This window comes from Sceloporus occidentalis, unplaced genomic scaffold, assembly GCF_023333645.1.
Source record: "Sceloporus occidentalis isolate IW3139 unplaced genomic scaffold, rSceOcc1.0.p SCAF_236, whole genome shotgun sequence".
Taxonomy (NCBI): Eukaryota; Metazoa; Chordata; class Lepidosauria; order Squamata; family Phrynosomatidae; genus Sceloporus; species Sceloporus occidentalis.
The window spans coordinates 893,664-915,101 of NW_028317216.1; the positions used below are offsets into that span (position 1 = coordinate 893,664).

The 21,438-nt window shown below is 42.4% G+C and overlaps 1 protein-coding gene and 1 non-coding gene across 2 annotated transcripts in view; both read right to left on the bottom strand.

Moving 5' to 3' along the window:
- LOC149276502 (extended synaptotagmin-2-A-like) overlaps positions 1-21,438 on the bottom strand; it is a 52,472-nt gene that overhangs the window by 24,346 nt on the left and 6,688 nt on the right. The window contains exon 2 of the mRNA XM_089503567.1: positions 894-935. Coding sequence (XP_089359693.1) covers positions 894-935 — 42 coding nt within the window. The remainder of the gene's footprint in view (positions 1-893; positions 936-21,438) is intronic.
- On the bottom strand, positions 21,029-21,163 carry LOC149276503 (small nucleolar RNA SNORA57). Its single transcript, XR_016279346.1, has one exon. It is a non-coding gene; the product is annotated as a small nucleolar RNA SNORA57 (small nucleolar RNA).

Genomic DNA, 21,438 nt, shown 5'->3' on the forward strand with positions numbered 1-21,438 from the left:
TGCATATTTTAAAAATACCACATAATAGTTCAAAGTCTATGAATAGTAACAATAAAAATACTCTTCCTTCAGCAACGCGGGACCTGACACAGTGCACGCAGAGGGTTTGCGGGATTGATTCACGAGGACAGGTCCCACACGCTAAGGAAAAGGTCATAGTTTGGTCCTGTCTCGCTCCATCATCTCACGTTTCAGTCTTTCACAGAGTGGTTTATACACTTACTAGCGTACGTGTCCATCAATGAAATAACATCTCTATTCTGTTTATCTTCTCCCTGCCTCTTTCTTCTCTCTCTCTCTTTCTTCTCCTTTCCTCCCTTTCTTCTCTTTCTCATTCTATTATTTTTTTATTCTCCCTCCTCATTACGCACACTATAAAGTAGTCTCTCTCCCGCTTACAACACTATCCAGCGCACAACACACACACACACACACACACACACAATATCTGACAACCCCTCTCCTTTGTGCGCATACTATGCGACCCTCTCCTCCATCCTGCGCACAACACCATCCGGCAGCCCTTGGTGTAAATTCTCACTCTACTTACTATGTAGGGTCACATCAAGCGTTTTTGTTTTGTTTTGGTTTTTTTTTTTAACCCTTTCTTTCATATCAAATGGAAACTGTCAAGGAAATATTACACTCTTTCCTGGGATATGTTTGCACATGTTAAATAAATATAGATTTGCACAGTGACAACCAGAAACATAATCCAATGAATGAACCAGAGAAAAACCGGAAAAAAAAATATACAGAATATGGGATTTTTTATTTTTTTTTGAATCATCACAGCTGGTATTGACCATTTCTGACACTCATGAGAATAAAGTAATATCTCATAAAATTTTAAAAAATGAAATAAAATTTTCCCATGTTTTAATATTTCTTACCTTGTTTAGCCATTCTGCTCTTTCAATGTCTGGAAAATGGACCTATAAAAAAAAAAAAAAAAAAAAAAGGGCAAAAACAAGATTATAGATACCAAGTGAACAAATATTTAAAAAAAATGGTCAAAATACATAATTTGTATGATTTCTTTTTTAAGAAATTAGAAAAATATTTTAAAAAAAATATATTTTCTGGATGTTCACACTGGCTTTTCTTTAGTATCAGATTGAAACTGCCCCGATTTTGCTTCATAATAAAATGTAACGTGGCACATTTGTGCCGTTGGTAATAAGAGACCGCTAGCCTGTATTGGGCTATTTAGGTTTTCTCATAAAATGGCAAACCTGCCAGACAAAACTATGCATTTACCTCTCAGAAACCATCAGATAGGCTGATCTATTTAAAACACAACTGGGAACTACAAACAATTTTACCCGGGATAACATCCCCACATCCTCCATCACTTTCATTAAAGAAGCCTTCCAACCTCAAACAATGGATGGTGAGGAGCACCTCAAACAGAGAAATGGTAAGCGGTACCTTTCCGTGCCAACAAAAAAAAAATAAAAAAAAAGAGACATTCGTGCATACACAACACAGACAAAACACCAAAACTAGGCACACATTTCCACCATAAATCCAATGGCCGCTTTACATGCGAATCATCCAAGGTGCTGTACCTCTTCTCCTGTGCCCAATAGCAAGGTATGTAGGAGAAACAAGCCAAGCATTACGCAAATGGTTTAATTCCTACATATATCGGGGAAAATATATACCGTATTGGCTCGGATATAGGCCGCCCCCGTATATAGGCCGCAAACTTAAAAGTTTGGTGCTTTTTTTAAAGAAAAAAACATGCTGCCACTCTGTCTACCCCCCCCCCCCCCGAGATATGCTGCCACTCTGCCCCCCCCGACTTACCAGAGCAGACTCCCGGGTGTCTTGCGGCGCCGGCGGGGGACATCTACGCAATACGCATGTAAAACCTCCGGTGCCGGCACATCTGCTGAGTGCCGGCACCGGAAGTTGTATACGCGTATTGCGTAGATGTCCCCCGCCGGCGCCGCAAGACACCCGGGAGTCTGCTCTGGTAATCTTGGGGGCAGAGGTAAAACGCATCGTGCGGACGGTTGCGGCGATGCGGCTGCGGCGATGCGGGTAAACAACCTCCGCTGCCGGGACATCTGCACGTCGTGCCGGCAGCGGAGACTGTTTACCTGCATCGCCGCAGCCGGTGACCGTCCGCACGATGCGCTTAGACAACCTCCCGTGCCGGCACCCCCCCCCCCCGTGGAAAGTGCTGGCGGGGAGGCTGTCTGAGCGTATCGGAGAGTAGGATGCCGTCCCCTGCACCGCTGCGGGGGATCTGTATCCTAACCCCGCTGCCTGCCCGGCGCCCGGGACATGCAGTCAGGCGCTAGACCCCGAATATAGGCCGCACCCCCACTTTAAAGACTTAAAGTGGGGGGAAAAAGTGCGGCCTATATTCGAGCCAATACGGTACGTCTGTTGGAGAGCATTTCTGTCAACCTGGGAGCCGTGTCCAGGAATAAGAGCATCCAAGCTTTTTGTAACGATGGGATTGCTCCGCACCCAGGAGAGGGAACAATATGGGAGGTCATGCCGGTTTCATGCCTTACTCGCTGGCATTAACAGAGATCTTGTTACAAACCCGGGATTACGACAATGGACTTATTTGAAACAGCAAACGTATCAATATAAAAACGTATGTACATTAAACATAGTGTTTTTCTTTTAAATGTCTTCTTGAGCTAGGGCTAGGAGGTCTACGTATGAAAGGCACCAAGCTGCGCGAGCTTCCGCAGAGAGAGCTGGTGTAGCAGGATTTTTGTCTACTCATTTCCATTGAGTTTGAATTTTTAATGGATCACAGCGCTGCATTATCGGACCTCATAGACTACCAGGTGTATACACTGAGCGGATAAGCGCAAATAATGGCTTCATAGTAACTAAATTATTTAGAATGTAACGAATAATACAGGATAATAAAATAATTGTATTATTAATAAATAATTAGAACTAGAGATGACTGCCCATAGACAAACCAGTGCTATGTCCTTGCCACCTGGTTATGATATTCAGACTTCTCTCATTTCTAGCTAGCCATGCGTGAAGCTGGAGTTAGCCCCTTAAGGCACGGTGCTAGCCACAGACAGTCTTGAATGGCCTAAGAGTAGTAAGGGAAGTGCGTGGGGAGTAAGTGAGGCTAAACGTAACTCCCCTGACCAGAGGAACCTGAAAGTGACCTTCACCAGGAGATTTAAGGTCAATCCCGGAGATTTTCCCAGGTATGGTTATCATAGCTAGCCTCCTCTGAGGAGCCATCAACGGCTCCAGACCGGGGTCTGTCTGAGGCAAAGAGTACCAAAGCCTCCCAACTCCGGCAGTCATTGGAATCTGATCTTGTTCATTTTAAATCCTTCATCTTGGTAGGGAAGAGGTGGTTTTGAGTAAAATTCTGGAACTTGCCCCCCCAATAAAGTCAGACAGAACATACTCAGCATGCGCATCATCTCGCCTTCTCTATTCTTTCCACCACCTCTAAAGCCACAATTCTTAAAAAAAAAACAAAAAAAAACGTAGCACACCAAACCCCTTACACTTCCAGTACCCGCCCCAGTTACAAAAAAATACATTGCGGGGACTTACAGAAGGAAAGAATGCAGCCAATCAGGACCAGGCGGTGCACACAGGAGACCAATAGCAATAGATTACAAGAAACAAAATCTTAAAAGCCGCTGGGTGAAATCTTAAGACGCAGAACGTTGTTACACAACACATAATGACAAAGCGTTTTCAGGTGTCGGGTTCCCTTTAAATGATGTCCCTCATTAAATATTGACAGCGACACAGGTTCTGTGCAACAAAACACAAAATTCTATGACAAATCTCCTCAAAGACTCATTTGTTAAAATGCTTTATAACCCTGTTATGTCCTCAGGCCGACTCACTGGCTGCTCCACGCCTCACATTTATTGGGTTTTTTTTTTTTTTGTTTTTGTTTTTTTAGCCGTTTTATCTTCTTAATCCAGGTAGAAGAAAGCGATCAAATTACCGAAATCAATTAGACTGCAGACTCCATAAAACCAGCTGTCACTTATTTACGGCTGTCTTCTCGCCAACAATAATGAAAGCGTACGGATCAATCCCGTCACCGCGGGCACTGCAAACATTCATACCTCCCAAGTGTCCCTTAATGGGATTTTAATCCCTCCTCCTTCTGGTTTTCTAGGAGCTCAGAATGTTTGCCGGGTATGAGGGCATCCTTGGGTTCTACGGTCACAAAAATGTGTAACGGTTTATAAAATTATGTAAAAATATATATATTATTGCTCTCTCTACTTAAATAGCCATAAAAAAACAAAAAACTAATACAAAGCCCTGTAACAAAAAAACAGTCATGTGCGCCTTGACGCATGTCAAAATCTAATAATAATCAAAATTATAATAAAATACTAATAATGCTTATAAAAAATCATTAATAACATACTAGTACTGATAAATAATACTAACACAAATACAAAAAATACTAAATGCTAAAAATACTAATACTACAAAAATATCACTAGCAATAATAATAATAATAATAAATAGCCAAGTGCTCCGGCCCTTGCTTGGTTGAGAGTTCCATGGCATCTAACGAGACCCCCAGTGTGCATGCGCAGTTTGCCAACTTAAAGCTGCTTTAGCCATCTAAAACTGGGACAAAATGGAAAATGGAAGAGGACGGTACCGGGGTCTCACTGGAGTGTTTTCAGGTAAATAATACATATATTTATTGTTTTATATAGCGCCATCAAATTCCATAGAGTTGTACAAAGAGTAGACAGGACATAAGTAATATATAACATAACAATTTCACTTACAGAAACAGGTGAGGAGGGCCCTGCTCAAAACGAGCTTACAAACTACAATTAAAGTAATTACACATGCGCGAGATAGCGTTCCAGTTATTACCCGCGAGTTACTCCACCGTTTTAGCCAATGACTTCCTCTTTGCTGGTTAAAAGGGGAGGATCTGGCAACTATTTTATGGGTAAATATCCTTTTTAATAAGAAGAGAAAAAAAAGTAAAAAAATAAATAAATGGTAATGCATGTTTTATTTATAAAATATAAAAGAAATATGCTGGCTCCGTAAGCCCCATTATAATCAGGGGGGAAAACTATATATTGCTTTATGACGATGTTTCGGGCGGTTTAGAACTTATTGTGCCAAGTCTGGTGTTGGGTCCTCAAATGGTTAACGGAAAGATCTTCTGATGGCTTCTGGAGCATTTTCAGTCTCCTCTGTGGTCTCCGCTGTGTGCCGGCAGCAGCTCAGTAAAACCGATTATAACAAATACAGTGTGCAGGGCGATTCAATTTTAGGTACCCTAAGATGACCTGGGAGGGGAGAAAGATCTGCGCAGGCATAAAAGGAACGAAGTAAGACACTGGTCTGCATCCTCATGTCCTGACACATGGCCAAGCGGGGACCTCTGTCTTAAGGGGTGCTTAGAGACCAAGGTAGGGGCAGGGGTTTATTCACTAAACTATTCATGATGAAGGGCCAACACTGGCAAGTTTCTCCAGCGTCAACAGCTGAACTGGCCCTGTATAATGTATTATTCAAATGGGTAAGAGCACTTCAAAGGAACTCACTGCTTTAACTATCCATTATACCGGGTCAGCCAAACTCTTCCTGCAGCAGAAGCTCCCAAGGTTTGGCCCTCCATAATGCATAGAGAAATTAAAGAGCCGAAAGCACAATTCTCCCCTTAGTGAATAAAGCATAGTATGACCTTGCACTCTATGCCACGGGTTCTGCCAATATCGAATAGTACTAAGTATCTATGCGTACTGGGTGCTTGATCGCATTCCTTTAATACAGCTGTAACAAAGAATTTTGTGACCGAATGCATACAAATCTGGTATTGAAATGGTTAGCAGTGGGAGATTATTCATAAACATTGTTGTTTTTTTTTTGCGAATGAATGAGCCTCATTATACCGCGCCGAGTCATATTCCAAAGCCGATGCATTAATGTAGTGAGTGGGAAGCCCCCACGGGACGCTGTGTACGTATGGAAGGCTTAGCTGTAGGGTCCCCTCCTGACATTACCCTATATGAATCACGAACGGCAACGTGAAACAGAAATGCCGCACCCTGGGTGACTTGCCAAGCCAGTCTGTTTCCTTTCCATGAGTCATATAGCCGCTACACAGCAGCCAGGCCGGTTTAACCAAATCACGTCTCCGAGTAACATCCATCACACATACTGTACACTTAGAGCGTGTAAAGTATTGGGGGGTTAAACGCACGCTGAACCTTGTCTGGCTGCAGGGGGGTTAATGCCACGCTCACACAGTATTTCTCTCTCCTACTGAAGGAAAAAAAAGTGAATTTTACTTTTCTAATTCAAATAATATCTCAGCGGTCTCAGGTCTAGTCATCTCAGCTACATTTTCCATAAAAAAGGAATAAATGTGAGAAAACGTTTTACCAAAAAAAAAAAAAAAAAGTTAAAAAAATATTTCTACTTACTATGTAAGCAAGATATTTACATTCCGTATGTCCCATTTTACAGCGCAGCGGAACATAATGGCAGCATATAAAATCTATATATATATTTTTTTTTTAAATAAGATTTGCATGGCATCCCCTGGTACAGACATGCATTATTTTCTTTTATCATTTTTATTTACCTGCATTTAATTTTATTTTTTTTTTTTTAATTTTTTTTTTACATTCCCAGCTATACCCGATTCTATGATGCAAACGATGTATTTTAATATTCCATCATCTTATCGGAGCATGGCGCATGAACAAGGAGCGAGCTGTCAAAAACAAACATGCGCGACGGTCAATGTGCGTCCCTGACACGGAAAACGTGACGAGTTATCGCTGCCGTTTTATGAAGGGAACCGTGTATGAAATCTGCGTGTGCCCAGACGGTTTGGGGTACAGAAGATTACATATGGGAAACAACGATCCATTTTGTATTTACAGCCATGCATACAAAAGTAACGTTGGTAACAGCGTAGTTTGTTGTCCTGTCGCTTGGAAGCAGGGTCTGCCGTCCACGATGCTTAAAGGGGCTAATGCCCCCGACACCCCACTGTTAAATGAAAAATAGTTACCCGACTTAGAAGTTGTAGCCCTTTTTCTGCATGGTTCCAGATTGCTTGCCACTGATTGGCTGCGTGAAGCAATCAGCGACAAGCCAGCGCTCCTACTGCAATTAATGGGAGTGCTTGCTGCACATGCGCGTGGGATCTGAACAGACTCCTGGTGAGCCAGCGCTGGAGCGGATCGGAGAGGAGTGTATCACATGCAGGGAGATGTGTTTGGCCGCACATACCTTCTGCGCAGCAAATAGCTGGGGGGGAGGGGCAGATGCACATAAGGGGGGCGGGTTCGCAGAAATCCCACCATACATTTGCATAAGCAGGGGTGTCCAACCTCCAGCTGCTGCAGGACTACATCTCCCATACCCCTCAGCTGAAAGAACAGCTGGAGGGCCACAGGTTGGACACCCCTGATTTAAAGGGACCACACGGCTATCATATGCATTATAGAGCACATAAAGGCCGGAGTATCCCTTTAAACGGTTCCTTTTGGCCTCTCACACCAGAACCGTTAAAGGTGCTGTTCCACTTGGAAACACTCTACTCTCTACTATGTTAACAAACCCTTAGTGGATCTGTCATTTTATTCTCCCCTCCGTAGGGTTAATCACATAACACTTATGTTCATATAATAAGTATGAGTAAACGAAAACGATCGTCTCCCCGTGGTGTGTACATTAGAAAGAGCTCTGGAACACTCTGTATTTTTTGGATAATAAACAAAAAAGAAGTGGCTGATTAGATTTGCCAGATGACATTCCTCAGAAAGGTGAGGCGTGAAACATCAGCGTCGATAAGTCCAGCTCATATTAAGATATTTGATAAAAAAATATTTTTGGATACGCAAACCAGGGCTGCCCTAACAAAAAATTACTGCAGTTTTTCTGAAGTAATACTGCAGTTTTTTGGACATGAAAAAACTACAATACTGCACTTTTACAGTTGTGCTTCAATGTACTGCAGCTTTATTGCATTTGTACTTCCGCACAAAAATAACTGCAGTAAAACTGCAGTACAAGAAAGTACAAATGCAGTAAAACTGCAGTAAATGTGCAGTAATACTGCAGTAAAAGTGCAGTATTGCAGTTTTTTCATGTCCAAAAAACTGCAGTATTACTTCAGAAAAACTGCAGTAATTTTTTCGTAAGGGTGGAGAACGTTCCGTATAATTGCATTCTAAGAGCTCATTTGCGGTGCGAGAAACGCTGCCGCGCGATTGGACAAGAACTACGGACTGTGTGACACCATCGTGCCCGGGAACCTCCCAGGTTAGGCTACCTGGAGTTCTCCCTGTTTTGTGGGCGTGGCTTTAACGGGGGGGCTGGCCCCAGATAACATTAAATGTGTTAGGTGTGGAAGGGGAATAGGGCTGGAAGTGGGCGTGGCTAAACACCCTTCTCCTGCGCCAGGGAAACAGCGCTTCGTCCCGGAGACTCCGGGCCAAATCCGGAGAGTTCCTCGGTATGAGTAACCTCTAATTAGAACCTCAACATCTTCTACCAGGATTAACAGCAAACTAGGCCTGTTAAAATGCTTCTATTTGAATAGATTATACAACTCATTTAATGTACTTACTATATAGCCAGGTTTCTATGGGACTTAATGACCAATTAATAGCTCTTTATGCAACCGAATTATTCAGGATAAGAACAATGTATTTATTATTATTTTTTCTAGGCAAAAAAAATACCAGATCACCAGCCGGCAACCATCCGGAGATCCCAGAAAAGAGGGACATGGGAGACTGTGGAACCCAAAGAGGGACCGTCTCTTAACAAGAAATACGCGGGAAACGGAGCCCCTTCTATGCAGCGAAGTGTAAGAGCGCACGGATGGTGGGGGTCCTAACGTTCTACTTAATAACACTTTGCTATTTCTAGACTGAGAAATAAAATAATGCAGCTGAGCAGCGATAAAGTATATTTTCACACATTCAATCACCAAATCCCACAGAATTAGTCTATTATTGGCTTCTATTATTATTATAAGCGTCCTGACTACTTGTACAACAACACATCAGTGGCACTGCACCTTCTTTTGTTATTTTTTTGCTGTAATTTCAAGCATGCGACAATTATATATAAGTGTAATATATAAGTAACATTTCTACTTCTTTCAATAATTTGGGAGTGGCGTCTTTTCACAAGCACCTGTCAAGAAAACAAAAAGAATAGCGCAGATTCCGGAAGGTATAGCTGCACCCGCATGTTACGCTAAGGAAGTGTGCGAACTCATTAAACGGGCATATATGGGATTTTTTTATACCATTACAGCTCATTTACTTAACTATAGAAGTCCCTTGCATCCTCCCAATGTGCCGAGCGCATGTACAGTACACCGCGGAGCCGTCTGGTGTACTCATCTTTCTAATTGGACCACTTTGTATCAGAAGACCCACCTTGTAATACATAACCCGTACACACGTACAGGTGTAGATGTTAAACACGCTATGTGTGCCCATGATGTGCTATCGAGTAGACATAACGAACCAAGTGTCATTTGTTTGAAGGCAAAGAGGTCGAACTCCCGACTTCATTGTTGAGTTTTGGAGCGGCAGTAGATTCACAATTCTCACCTGAAGACAACCGTTTTGGTCTACTTACACCACATGGACGGATTTTAGATTATCGCACAAATGACATTAAATGTTGGATTCCAATAATCTCCTGGGTCCACGTTCTGTGCCAGTCGCACATCTACCTTTTTGGTCTATGCGAGGATGGTGGTGAACCCTGGAGGGTGCGGGGGGCACATTTTATAAAGTATGTTTGGGGGAAAATGAAGAAGCCTGACCTTCCGGTTTTAGCTTGTGGTTTTGGGATCTCCTGTAAATTAAGCCTTCCTCCTGTACTTTGTGAAATCTCTTTAAGTATTTAAATGTTTCTATCACATCCCCCCCATCTTTCTTTCCTCCTCCAGGCTTCACATGTTGTAGATCCATCCTTTATTTTACCCGTTATACCCTCCTTAGGTTCTCGTTCTGCTAAACGAGTCCCTTACAAAAACTCCTCGTAGCAGAGCCGGTAAGAACATTACATTTTGGTCGCACTTTAGAAGTTTGTTTTATGTTTAGTTTTCCTTTAAGACAGAATACCTCATTCATATGTAAATTAAGAGATACGGAGCCAAAGAGCTAAGCTGTGTGTATTTAAGGTGGATTCAAACGTCCGCTGCGCCATATTTACAGATAAACATGCTTTCCATACCGCCAACCTCCAAAGCCGCTCGCTGTAACTTCAAGCTACTACTTCACCACTCATTTTACTGATGTTTTCATGGAACCGCAGATATTTGCATAGAAATCCTACCTAATGTCACGAATTTGATACGGTAATGTCTACTTCTCTCTGTTCTCTTTTTACGACAACCAGTCAGAAAATTTCTTCTCTCATTTGGAGATGGAACCCCAGGGAGAGACTCAAACCTCTCTTGGTTGGTGAAATATCAGGGCCGTTATAAAGCGGAGGTCTTTATCTACATCCCAAAATTCTAATGATGCGTCTCATCTTAAAAAGACGACACACTACTTTCATCTTATAGTTAGCATGTGGCCTCTTCAGCCCCGTTCAAAATAAACTGTTCAAAAGTTTGGGGTCACTGAGCTGTTTTTATGGGAAACAAGGACATTTCTGGCTGTAACATAATTACAAAAGGGTTTCCTAACCATCAATTATCCTTTTAAACTTAAACTTGGATCAGCGAACACAACGTGCCATTGGAACACAGGAGTGATGGGATTGATAAAGGGCCATTGGAAGACGGGAGTGATAAAGGGCCATTGGAAGACAGGAGTGATGGGAGTGATAAAGGGCCATTGGAACACAGGAGTGATGGGAGTGATAAAGGGCCATTGGAAGACAGGAGTGATGGGAGTGATAAAGGGCCTCTGTACATCTATGAAGATATTCCATTGCAGGTACAATAGTCATTTACATTAACCCCGTATGTGCTGGATTTCTGCCAGCATAGATGACAGCATTCAACAATAGTCAATCTATAGGATTATCTACTTAAATAGCATCAACAATTCTCACATACAGTCCATACATTAAAAGGGTCTAAGAAAACTAGAACGGTAACACTCAGGCAACCTGATAAATTACCGTAGGTACAGAGGACCCGGCTCGGAAGATTACGATCTGGAGCAAAAGCCAAAAATGGCAACTTCAGTCATCTTCAGAAAGTGCAAGGGCTTGCTAAAACACACAGCTTGGCACTTAAAGTTAACAGCCACGGCTCTTAACATATTGCGAATGTAGTTATTTTGAGGTTTTAGTCCATTATCGCACTTTTTAATTGTTTTTTTATGTAAACCTCAGAAAACAGGTTCTTTTTTTGCAGAAGACATTTAAAATGAGTGTTGTCATGGAAAGGCTTACTCCAGCCCATGGGCCACCAGTTGGACGACGGACTAAGCAACTGGAACAAACTAAGAATTCCAAACACTGAGGTTGCTTAGTATATAAAGTCAAGGTCAGTTTCTCCTAAATCTTTAAAATTTAACAGATGAATAGGAAAAATAATAAATTTTTAGAACTCAATCTCATGGGCAATTAGTTCAAAGCCGTATCTGTGATTTATTGAGACGCGACGTTAAGTCTTAAGAACGAACTCATCGATGGGAAGTTTAAAGAGGTTGTGAAGGCTGTGGGAACGTAGCCGCTAAGCTATTGTATGCAAATGCGATAAAAAATATAATATCCTTTCTCAACCATATAAAACAAGAAAAGTCACGATTATCACCAATGCTAGATATACCAATGACACGTTTCCCCCCCCCCCCCCCGTTCCAGTTAAATAATATCAAAAATATCTAGTTTTATTCCACTTTTGCGAGGGACCGTCCTGATTTTGTCACTCTATCCCACTGAGCTCTACCTCGGCCCCTGACTGCAATCCCGTAGTCTCGGACACGAGAGAAGGCATACTGCGCATGACATAATGACTATTATTCGATACCGATCCGTTGATAGAGGCACATAATTAAACAATGGTCTGTGCAGGCAAAAGTGAGTTCTGGTACTCCAGCTCCAATGCATGGTGGGAGTTGTAGTCCACGGCCATGTAAAGGCCAGAGGCTTTTTATATGTGACCTACAGTCAGTTCGGGGCGACAGGTTCACCTTCAATGGCAGCAGCTGTGGCCGCAGGATGCCCGATGGCCATAAATACTTTTGTCCTCCAGCTCACAATCCAAGATCCCCTTCGGTCCGAAGGAAAAACACGTGCCTCAAATAACTCGGATTGCTGGGATCTAATTTGGAAGCACAATTCTCCTTTAACTACGAGCAGAGCCACCGGCACGTCTATACTAACAAACTTTCATTCTTCCCCGTAGATTGGACAGATTTAAAAGAGAAAGGACTTTGAAGAAGAGGAAATTGAATCAGATCGGAAATTGTTACTTAAAGCAAAATGTGTTTTTGTGGCCTCTAAAAACTCTGTTACAAAAGAAAAGAGAAGCATTTTCAAGACGTCTTAATATAGAATTTACTAAAATCTAGCAAAAACAATTGGAGATCAGCTTTAATGAAAGTTTAATCGCATTGAGGCTACAATCTTCAGTCGCTTTAACGTTAAGGAGATAAGGAGGCTTATTCACTAAAGAGAGTTTGGAAGAGTGCTGCGTTTTAGCCTGTTGACGCCATCAGACATTACACTTTGGATTCGTATGAATGTTAATTTTATTGAAATTTGCCAACATTGTTAATTTGTACGAATATCCGAAAAGAGGAGGGACCCCAATTAAACCAAACAAAAACAAAGCATTTTTTTCTTGCATTTTCTTTCGTCTCTCTCTCTCACGCTCACTCAACGTCTTCCTATGTTCTCTGCCGTCCGCTTCTGTGTTCCGATCTCCCTTTTCACAGCTCTGCTTCTTTTCTTACCTCTTCTTGTTCTTCTTTCTTCTTTTTTTCTCGTTTCCTCTTTATCATCTCCGTTAGCCAGTTCTCCCGGAGCGCTCCCGCAAAAGAGCGAAGCCTTCGTGAACAACATCTTCCCGTGTTTTAAATAAATGAAAAAAGTGGCACGCTCTACTATAGTGCGATATATTAAAGGGACGCTCCAGCCGCGAGATGCACGTTAATGCATTTGTTAATGCATTAAGCATTTGTAAGGTGGGGAGACACCTGCTTGACTCTGGCTACCGTACGCGGTGATTTGGCAAATAAACAAATAACCCTTGGCAGCCAGAAAGTGCCCCTCGTCACTAGAATGATAGAATCATTCAAATACTTAAAGTACAGGAGGAACGTTAAAAAACAAAAGAGAAGAAATGAGGCCACAATCTAAAATCATGGAGGTCAAAGGCTCAGGGAAGTTTTTCTTTAGGGAGAGAGTGGTAGGTAAGTGCAATGGCCTCCGTGCAGAGGTGGTAGAAGCTAATACAGTGTGAATATGCATGGAATAGGCATATGTCTTTCCATCATGGAAAACAAGCAAACTAGACAGGCGGAATGGGTCTGATCTGTCATTTAATTCTATTTAATGCACCGTTTAAGCATAAGGCAGGTAACGTATATGGGCTTTATTCACTAAACAGTAGGTATACTATGTGATAAAAAACTCCTTCAACATTAAGTATACATTACGACACAGCTATTATCCCCTTTTTGGTCCTTTATATAGCACTGTAGAGCGGACCCGTCACAAATACTAAATTTAGGACTGAATACATACAGATTCCCATTAACTTATTACACGTGTAAAACATGCATCCGATACGCAAGCGTCCTACAAATAACCACCCCCCGGGGGTCTAAAAGGAAACATCCACCGCGGCTCTCCGAGCCCGACAATCCAGACGTTTTTTTATTTAAAATAGCAATTCCGGAGCGAAGTGCTATATACGGCAGCATCATTCCGCTGGTCGCCATGGCGACTGCTTCACATTAACACTTTAGCTATTATTCCCTCTCGCTCGTCGCTTTATCTCTTGTACAGAGTGCTTGCGGCAGATATCCAGAAAAAAAAAATCTTCTACCCATTAAAGTATATTAGAACGAAGAAAGGCATCGGAACAGGAGAGATGAAAGGGAGAGTATGAAGCGACCTTTGTTGGAAGATGTCAATAATTTACTTCTGACCTGGCTTCTTATCTGGGTCTGAAGAGATATTATTAGAAATGTCAGACTTGGGCAATTGTTTGCTCGCAAGCTGCTTATTACAAGGTGAAAATGAAAAGGGGCATTTGTTACAGGCTTATCAAAGGGCAATAAGGATCTGTCTGTATACCCCAGATAAGATGATCCATCCCTGTGTGGACACTAGACCGAAAAATGAAGTTATATTAGTAGGGGTCGGTAAACTGTAAGTCACCAGATGCTGAACTACAACTCCCATAAGCCACTGCCAAAAGGATGATGGGAGCTGTAGTTCACACAAGCCTTTCCTAAAGGATCATGGAAGTTGTGGTTGATTTTCTGATCTATAATATACTGTATCGGGGATAAAACAATACCTTGCAGGATTTCTGGCTTGAGTAGGGTGGGGGAGAATAATAGAGCTTTATAGAAAAAAACAAAAAACATTTGTGTCAAAAGAAAAAAGGCACTGCTGACAACTATTAGAACAAAAATGAGGTCCAAATGTGTGTGCGTTAGTAGTTATGCATAATTACGTATACTTTAGTGCATTTTATATCATTTATCTATCCATGAGAACAGTTTGCTTACACAAACTACCGTTCAAAACAACGGGGTGAACTAGAAATGTTCTTGTTTTTAAAGAAAAAGCACAATTAAAATAACATGAAATGGATCAGAAATCCAGCGCAGACGGGGTTAATGTTGTAAATTATTATTGTAGCTGGAAAGGGCTGATGTTTAATGGAATCTCTTCATAGGCGTACAGAGGCCCTTTATCACTCCCATCACTCCTGTGTTCCAATGGCCCTTTATCACTCCCATCACTCCTGTGTTCCAGTGACCCTTTATCACTCCCATGACTCCTGTGTTCCAATGGCCCTTCATCACTCCCATCACTCCTGCGTTCCAATGGCCCTTTATCACTCCCATCACTCCTGCGTTCCAATGGCCCTTTATCACTCCCATCACTCCTGTGTTCCAATGGCCCTTCATCACTCCCATCACTCCTGTGTTCCAATGGCCCTTCATCACTCCCATCACTCCTGTGTTCCAATGGCCCTTTATCATTCCCATCACTCCTCTGTTCCAGTGGCCCTTTATCACTCCCATGACTCCTGTGTTCCAATGGCCCTTTATCACTCCCATCACTCCTGCGTTCCAATGGCCCTTTATCACTCCCATCACTCCTGCGTTCCAATGGCCCTTTATCACTCCCATCACTCCTGCGTTCCAATGGCCCTTCATCACTCCCATCACTCCTGTGTTCCAATGGCCCTTCATCACTCCCATCACTCCTGTGTTCCAATGGCCCTTCATCACTCCCATCACTCCTGTGTTCCAATGGCCCTTCATCACTCCCATCACTCCTGTGTTCCAATGGCCCTTTATCATTCCCATCACTCCTCTGTTCCAGTGACCCTTTATCACTCCCACGACTCCTGTGTTCCAATGGCCCTTTATCACTCCCATAACTCCTGTGTTCCAATGGCACGTTGTGTTCGCTGATCCAAGTTTAAGTTTAAAAGGATAATTGATCGCTAGAGAACCCTTTTGCAATTAAGTCACAGCCAGAAATTTCCTAATTTTCCACGAAAACAGCTCAGTGACCCCAAACTTTTGAATGTCGAGTACATCTCATATGTTATATCAGTTACTTTAATATAGGTAAGGTCACTTAGAAACCCTACGTACGTACGTCTTGCACCAAACATGAATATCCTAAAGAGCGGAAATCGACAAGTGAATGAATGTAAGGGAGCGCTGATTCTGGAGATAATTCTTCACACACACGACGCTAAAATTAAAACAATAGACACAGGGGGAAGACTGATCATCTGCTACAACACAGTCTTTCCGAATCCTGAAACACTAGACGTAAGGTCACCGTATAGCTCGGTATAAATAGCACAGCTTTCAGTTACGCAGTCAAAACGTATATTGCACTTAACCCTTACGTGACCGGAGCATCAAAAAAAAAAAAAAAGGCAGAAAAATGGCTAAGCGTACCCAAGGGACTAAGATGATCTATTCAATGCACGGCCAAGTGTTACATTAACTTTGTTGACTTCTACACATGTAGCGATTATCAGAATGAATACATTTCACGATAAGGGGTTTATATTAAAATGTGTTTGGAGAAAATATATTGGGGGTTAGGTAGAAATAATACTTCTGGCCCAGACAGGATAAGTGGAGCTGCCTCTACGGCAACCAATTGCGCCTTGCTGCGGATGGCTCCATTTGCACCACGATTAGTGTAAGGGTGATAAGATATCTTAAACTGTTAAGGATGATCTGCATGGCATCATCATGGGCAGTGGGGTATGTATCTTCGAGGCTGCCCTAGACCACCAGCCGCCCCCTAACTTTTTACTTCTGGATGTGGAGGTATGACATCATATCTCGTTGATCTACTTTTTAAGGATGCGAGGAGCCGAGCAGAGTTAATCGAGGGGGGACTGTGCCGAGTCAGCACTGCCCTCCCATAATGTTAATGGGCTGGCTGGGGAGCTCAGGGACCTCCCTTTAAACCAGCTCAATAAGGAACGGTGCTACAGAGACTCTGAACCCCCAATATAGCACTGCAACATAATATATTGGGTTCCCTGTTATATGGCAGAGCGGCTGTGGCCCCCTGGATTAGTCAATCTAGGCCAGAATATGCCAATGGTCACAGATTGCAAAAGGCACACAGCAGCGGGCAATGCGTCACTTGGCTCTGCATTTACAAGGAGTTCAGCAAAGTGGAGTCAAGAGGAAGAGTGAAGAATGAAGGCGATTCTATGCAACACAACTCAATGGTCAGCCATCCTCCAGGCACAAAACGTTTGAACCATAGTGTATATTACAATGAATATTAACCTATGTATTCTTAATATTAAGCAGGAATCACATTTGAATAATTTAATACCATTCTATACTGCAGCACACGGTCTGTGCGACACTTTTTGCTAAGCGCATGTGCGCGCTGGTAAAGGAGAGACATGTTTGGCCAAATGGATCTCCTGCAAGCCAAGGAGAACAGTGCCAATGTATAGGGGGATTTTGATGAAGAAAGGTTAATGTAACGGGGTTACTTAAGATCCACAGACCCAGAATCTGCCATACACGTCAGGAGTCCTCTGCCTTGTTGCTGACAGATTGGATTTGTATTGTCATTAATAATGCATCGACTCGTTTAGTACAAGTAAGGGAACACAAAAGGATCAGCCGGGGGCGGCAGTAACACGACGAACATCAGAACAGGAAGCAACAAGGAAAATGCTCAGCACTTCGCTTGTATCGAGCGCTTAAAGGGAGGTCTCTTTTCTTCCCATGTGAATGGAAGACAGTAGACGAACGTATAAAATCTATTCTTTTCTCAAATGGAGAAGCTTCCCCAAGAGTCACTGGTCTAAACCTGGGAAGGTTATGTATTTGCCCCTTCCCCTCCCCAGCGTTCGGCCACATGATATACCGTCCTCCAGTGCTGGCTCAGCAAGGGTTCCAGGGGGCATAAAAAAAAAAAAGTTTCAACCGGAGCCCTTCCCTGCCCCACATTGGCTGCTTCAAGCAATCAGTGGTGCAAATCATCGGACCATAGGGTGGCATTGGACTGCAGCTTCTCCTAAAGGTCATTTTTTTTCCCCTATAGGTACATCGTTAAGGCGGCTGCCAGAAACACTAGACTGTCCCATTAACATGCGAGACGGTTAGACAGGCCAACGTGCCATCAAACTTTATCATCAGCCTCTTCATTAAACGCATAAAAATAAATCGGATTTTACCCAGAAGAAGGCTCTACAGGTAGTTGTGACGAGGTGAAAAAGATATGCGGTTTTTTTTCCCTGTGCGCCCGCGCTGTACTGCTCCGTTGAGCAGGTGGGCGCCTTAAGAATAGATTATAAAAACTAACCTGATTGCTGTTCCCAAAAAAGAGTGAATTTCACTTCGTTACCATGGAGAGTGTCAGTAGAGGGAAGAAACACAGAACAGGTGTTTCTATATTCTGCCCCGGTCACAGCGTTAAGCAGATCAAGCGCAGGGATGTTTATGGAAAGCTTCGGCCTTGTATGCTCAGGGATAATACATGCGCTCGGTAAACAGTAATTTGTAGAATAGGAAATAGAACCAATTTCATCTAAACCCAGCGGTAAGACAATAGCGTAGCTAATGCATGGTGTTTAATATCATGAACATTTACCCCTCTAAACTACCCAGTACAAAGCATCAGGGGCATACCCGGGAACTCTCCAGGTTTCTCCCAGGTGATGCGCGGCTTTTCTGCTCTCTGGTTGACACCGGCAAATCTCCGAGCCGCGGAAGCGATGTTTAGGAAACCAAACTCCCTGCCCTATTCCCATGCCACCCTCACACAAAATGAATGTGTTTGGGGCAGATCACGCCCATGTATGTGTATATCTCCGCCCACATACATGTCTGGTCCCCGCCCCCTCACACAGATGGGCCGCATCCCCTATGAGGTTCCTCCCCCCCCAAGCAGGAGGGCTCTGCGGAGGTGGAGCCTGAAAGTTCACAGGTATGCTGTGGGGTAGTTAAAGGAACAGTAACATTTTTTTTTTATCCAATAGCAGCTGGAGATCTACATATTTGACTCAAAGAACGGTTCTCAAGTTTTAGCATCAAATAATAGAGCTTTTACCCCAAAATTTTCTTTATTTATATGTTTATATGATAACCGCATGTTTGGAGAGCGTTCGTAGTAAACACTTTCCTGCTACGGATTGGCTGATTCCAGCAGCCAATCAGCAAGAACAGGCGAATTAAAGCCCGGTAGGTGCTTTAATGTATATTCTTCTCATTTTAGAAGAATGCATTGGCTGTTCCAACTATAGATCTACTAAACATCACGTAAACGCCGCAAAACAGAGAAATCCCAAATCAGGGACAAAGTTCAGTCACGACTTTTCTTGCTCAATGAGGAGTCCAGGAAAATGTAACGTTATAGGTCATGTGCGCTTTACAACCACTAAGTATTTACACAAGCCTTTCAATAATATCGCTGGCAGGACCGGAATGATTGCATTACATCTCATCAGAGGCCATAAAGCGCCTGTCCGCATGAGGCTTTCAGCAGAGAAGTGCCGTGTAATATTGTGTTATCTAAATATATATAAAACCGAAAAGTAACTAAAAACTTATGGCCCAAAACTTCTTGGGAGTATTTAGCGCAGGTCTATTGATGCAACGTAACTTGAGCAGCACAAAAATCAAGGTGGCTCCTAAGACTGTTTGGCCCTTGAATTATTAAACCCTCGGCCAGCCAACATTTAGCTAAGCTACGTATAGATCTTGAAAAGTGATCACCGTCTGTCGCATTTCCGGAAAGACGACATATTCCTTAAAGTGCAATTATCTTTGTTATGTCACAGAATGCCGCCGAAACAAAGGCAGCCCTCGGAGAACAAGAATTACACCCATACGGCCAAAACGGGAAACCCCAGGATCTCTTTCCTACAGTGGACAGGGTCATCTACATTTTTTTTTTTTTTTGGGATGACAGGTCCATTTTAGGTATAGAATTATACCTGCAAAAGAGAACTAGATGGTCTTGTGAGCTTGCAATCCACTATATGTCAGATAGCAAATAAAAAGGTATCATCTTTACCAAATTAGGTCCGTTTTGAAGAGATACTCCAGCCATTATATGAACTTTAATGGGAATAATAGCCGAGTGGCCCCTTTCAATTATTTTCTCCCCTTAACAAAATGTATGTAGAGATCAGCATCCTCCCCTAGATTTTTTGGCCAAACATCTTCTGCGTGACACCGCGCCCGTGCTATACTCCCCACCAACCACCTCTACAGTTCTAGGGGATCCGAGTCGCCCACCCATGTACTCATAAGCTTGCAATTTGTACCCAATGCATCGGTCCGTCTTAGCTTGAATATATGTTTATATAACGTATGTAATATGTAATGTAATTTGTTGGCACTATATAAATGAAACATAATAAAGAACCTTAATATGTATTCTTCATTGGGTGGTCAGTAAAGGGCACCAGACTGCCATCAGAAAGTATTAGAAAAGTTACTTTATTTTACCAGACTACTGTAGCCAGACAAAAAAAAAAAGCTATTTGAAAATATAAATCATTGTGCCTACAGTTATTTAATATTCTACAGGGTTTCATTTGCATGGGAGACTGTTTTTATTATTAAATTACCTGCAAATATGTAGGTGAAAAGTTCCCAAAACCCCCAAAAATGTCCTCTCTCTTTTTACCATCAGCTGTTAACGGTATAGAAATAAATAACTTGAATGGCTAAGGATCACCGGGATATTTCAATGATAACGTAACTTTCCCAGCGGAGCCCAAAAGGCTTCGACCACCATAAGGAGGGTGCTCATCACAGAGAGACGTCCATCAAGGGACTGCGTGTTTAAGACATGCGATAACGTATGATTACATAATTCTGACATCACATACCGTTCTATAAATATATAGCCAAGCATGAAACAATGTGACGTGACTAAATCCCAAGATCAGGTGTCGGATGAAACTCTTTATAACTCACTCCGGAACTCATGCTATAAATTGCATTTGCTGCCGTTACTCCGCTTCATCCAAAACACTATAATAAGACTTTTTAAACATTACGCTACATTCTTGCAAAGTCTAGTCGGATCCTCTAGGATCATCATAACCTACTGCCTAATTTTTGGGAGCCAATCAGTGATGTCACACAAGGATATGATGACACGTCGCACCAGCTGACTACAAGTCAAAGCTTTTTTTTTTTTTTCTCTTTCCTTTCATTAATGGTAACAGGCTGAAAAACGGAACAATTTATATATATTTACTAAAGGGAGAAAATACAGTAAAGTTTCTAAAAGCAAACCGAACATTTAAGAAAGTTCAACAGTTTATCGAAAAAGAAGAAAATAAAATTTGCATCAGTCACCATTTATTTATTTTACGTGTCCCAGCGATTGAGGATAGAACTAGCCCATGGCGTCGAGCTAGCACCGAAGACATAGCACCGGGTATGATCTACCTCCGTACATATCACACAGAGGTACGGGCAACACTCTGAGTGCCAAGAAAAGGAGGTGCGCCATCATTATTTTACCAACGTGACCTACGGGATCGGAAACATACGCTGGTTACTGGGAATCAAAAAGTCTTTCCTATCATTAAACAATTTCAAGAGCCTAAGAAGTTATGGGGACAGCGTAATGCCCCTGAAACCTCTACTATAGAAGAATTGGTATTAAAGTACCCTGCGGGTAACCTTCTGTGGGTACTTTATTATGTATTCTTCCGAAACAAATTATATATAACAAAAAAAACAAAAAAAAAAACAGTTACAGGAATTTTCTTTATTC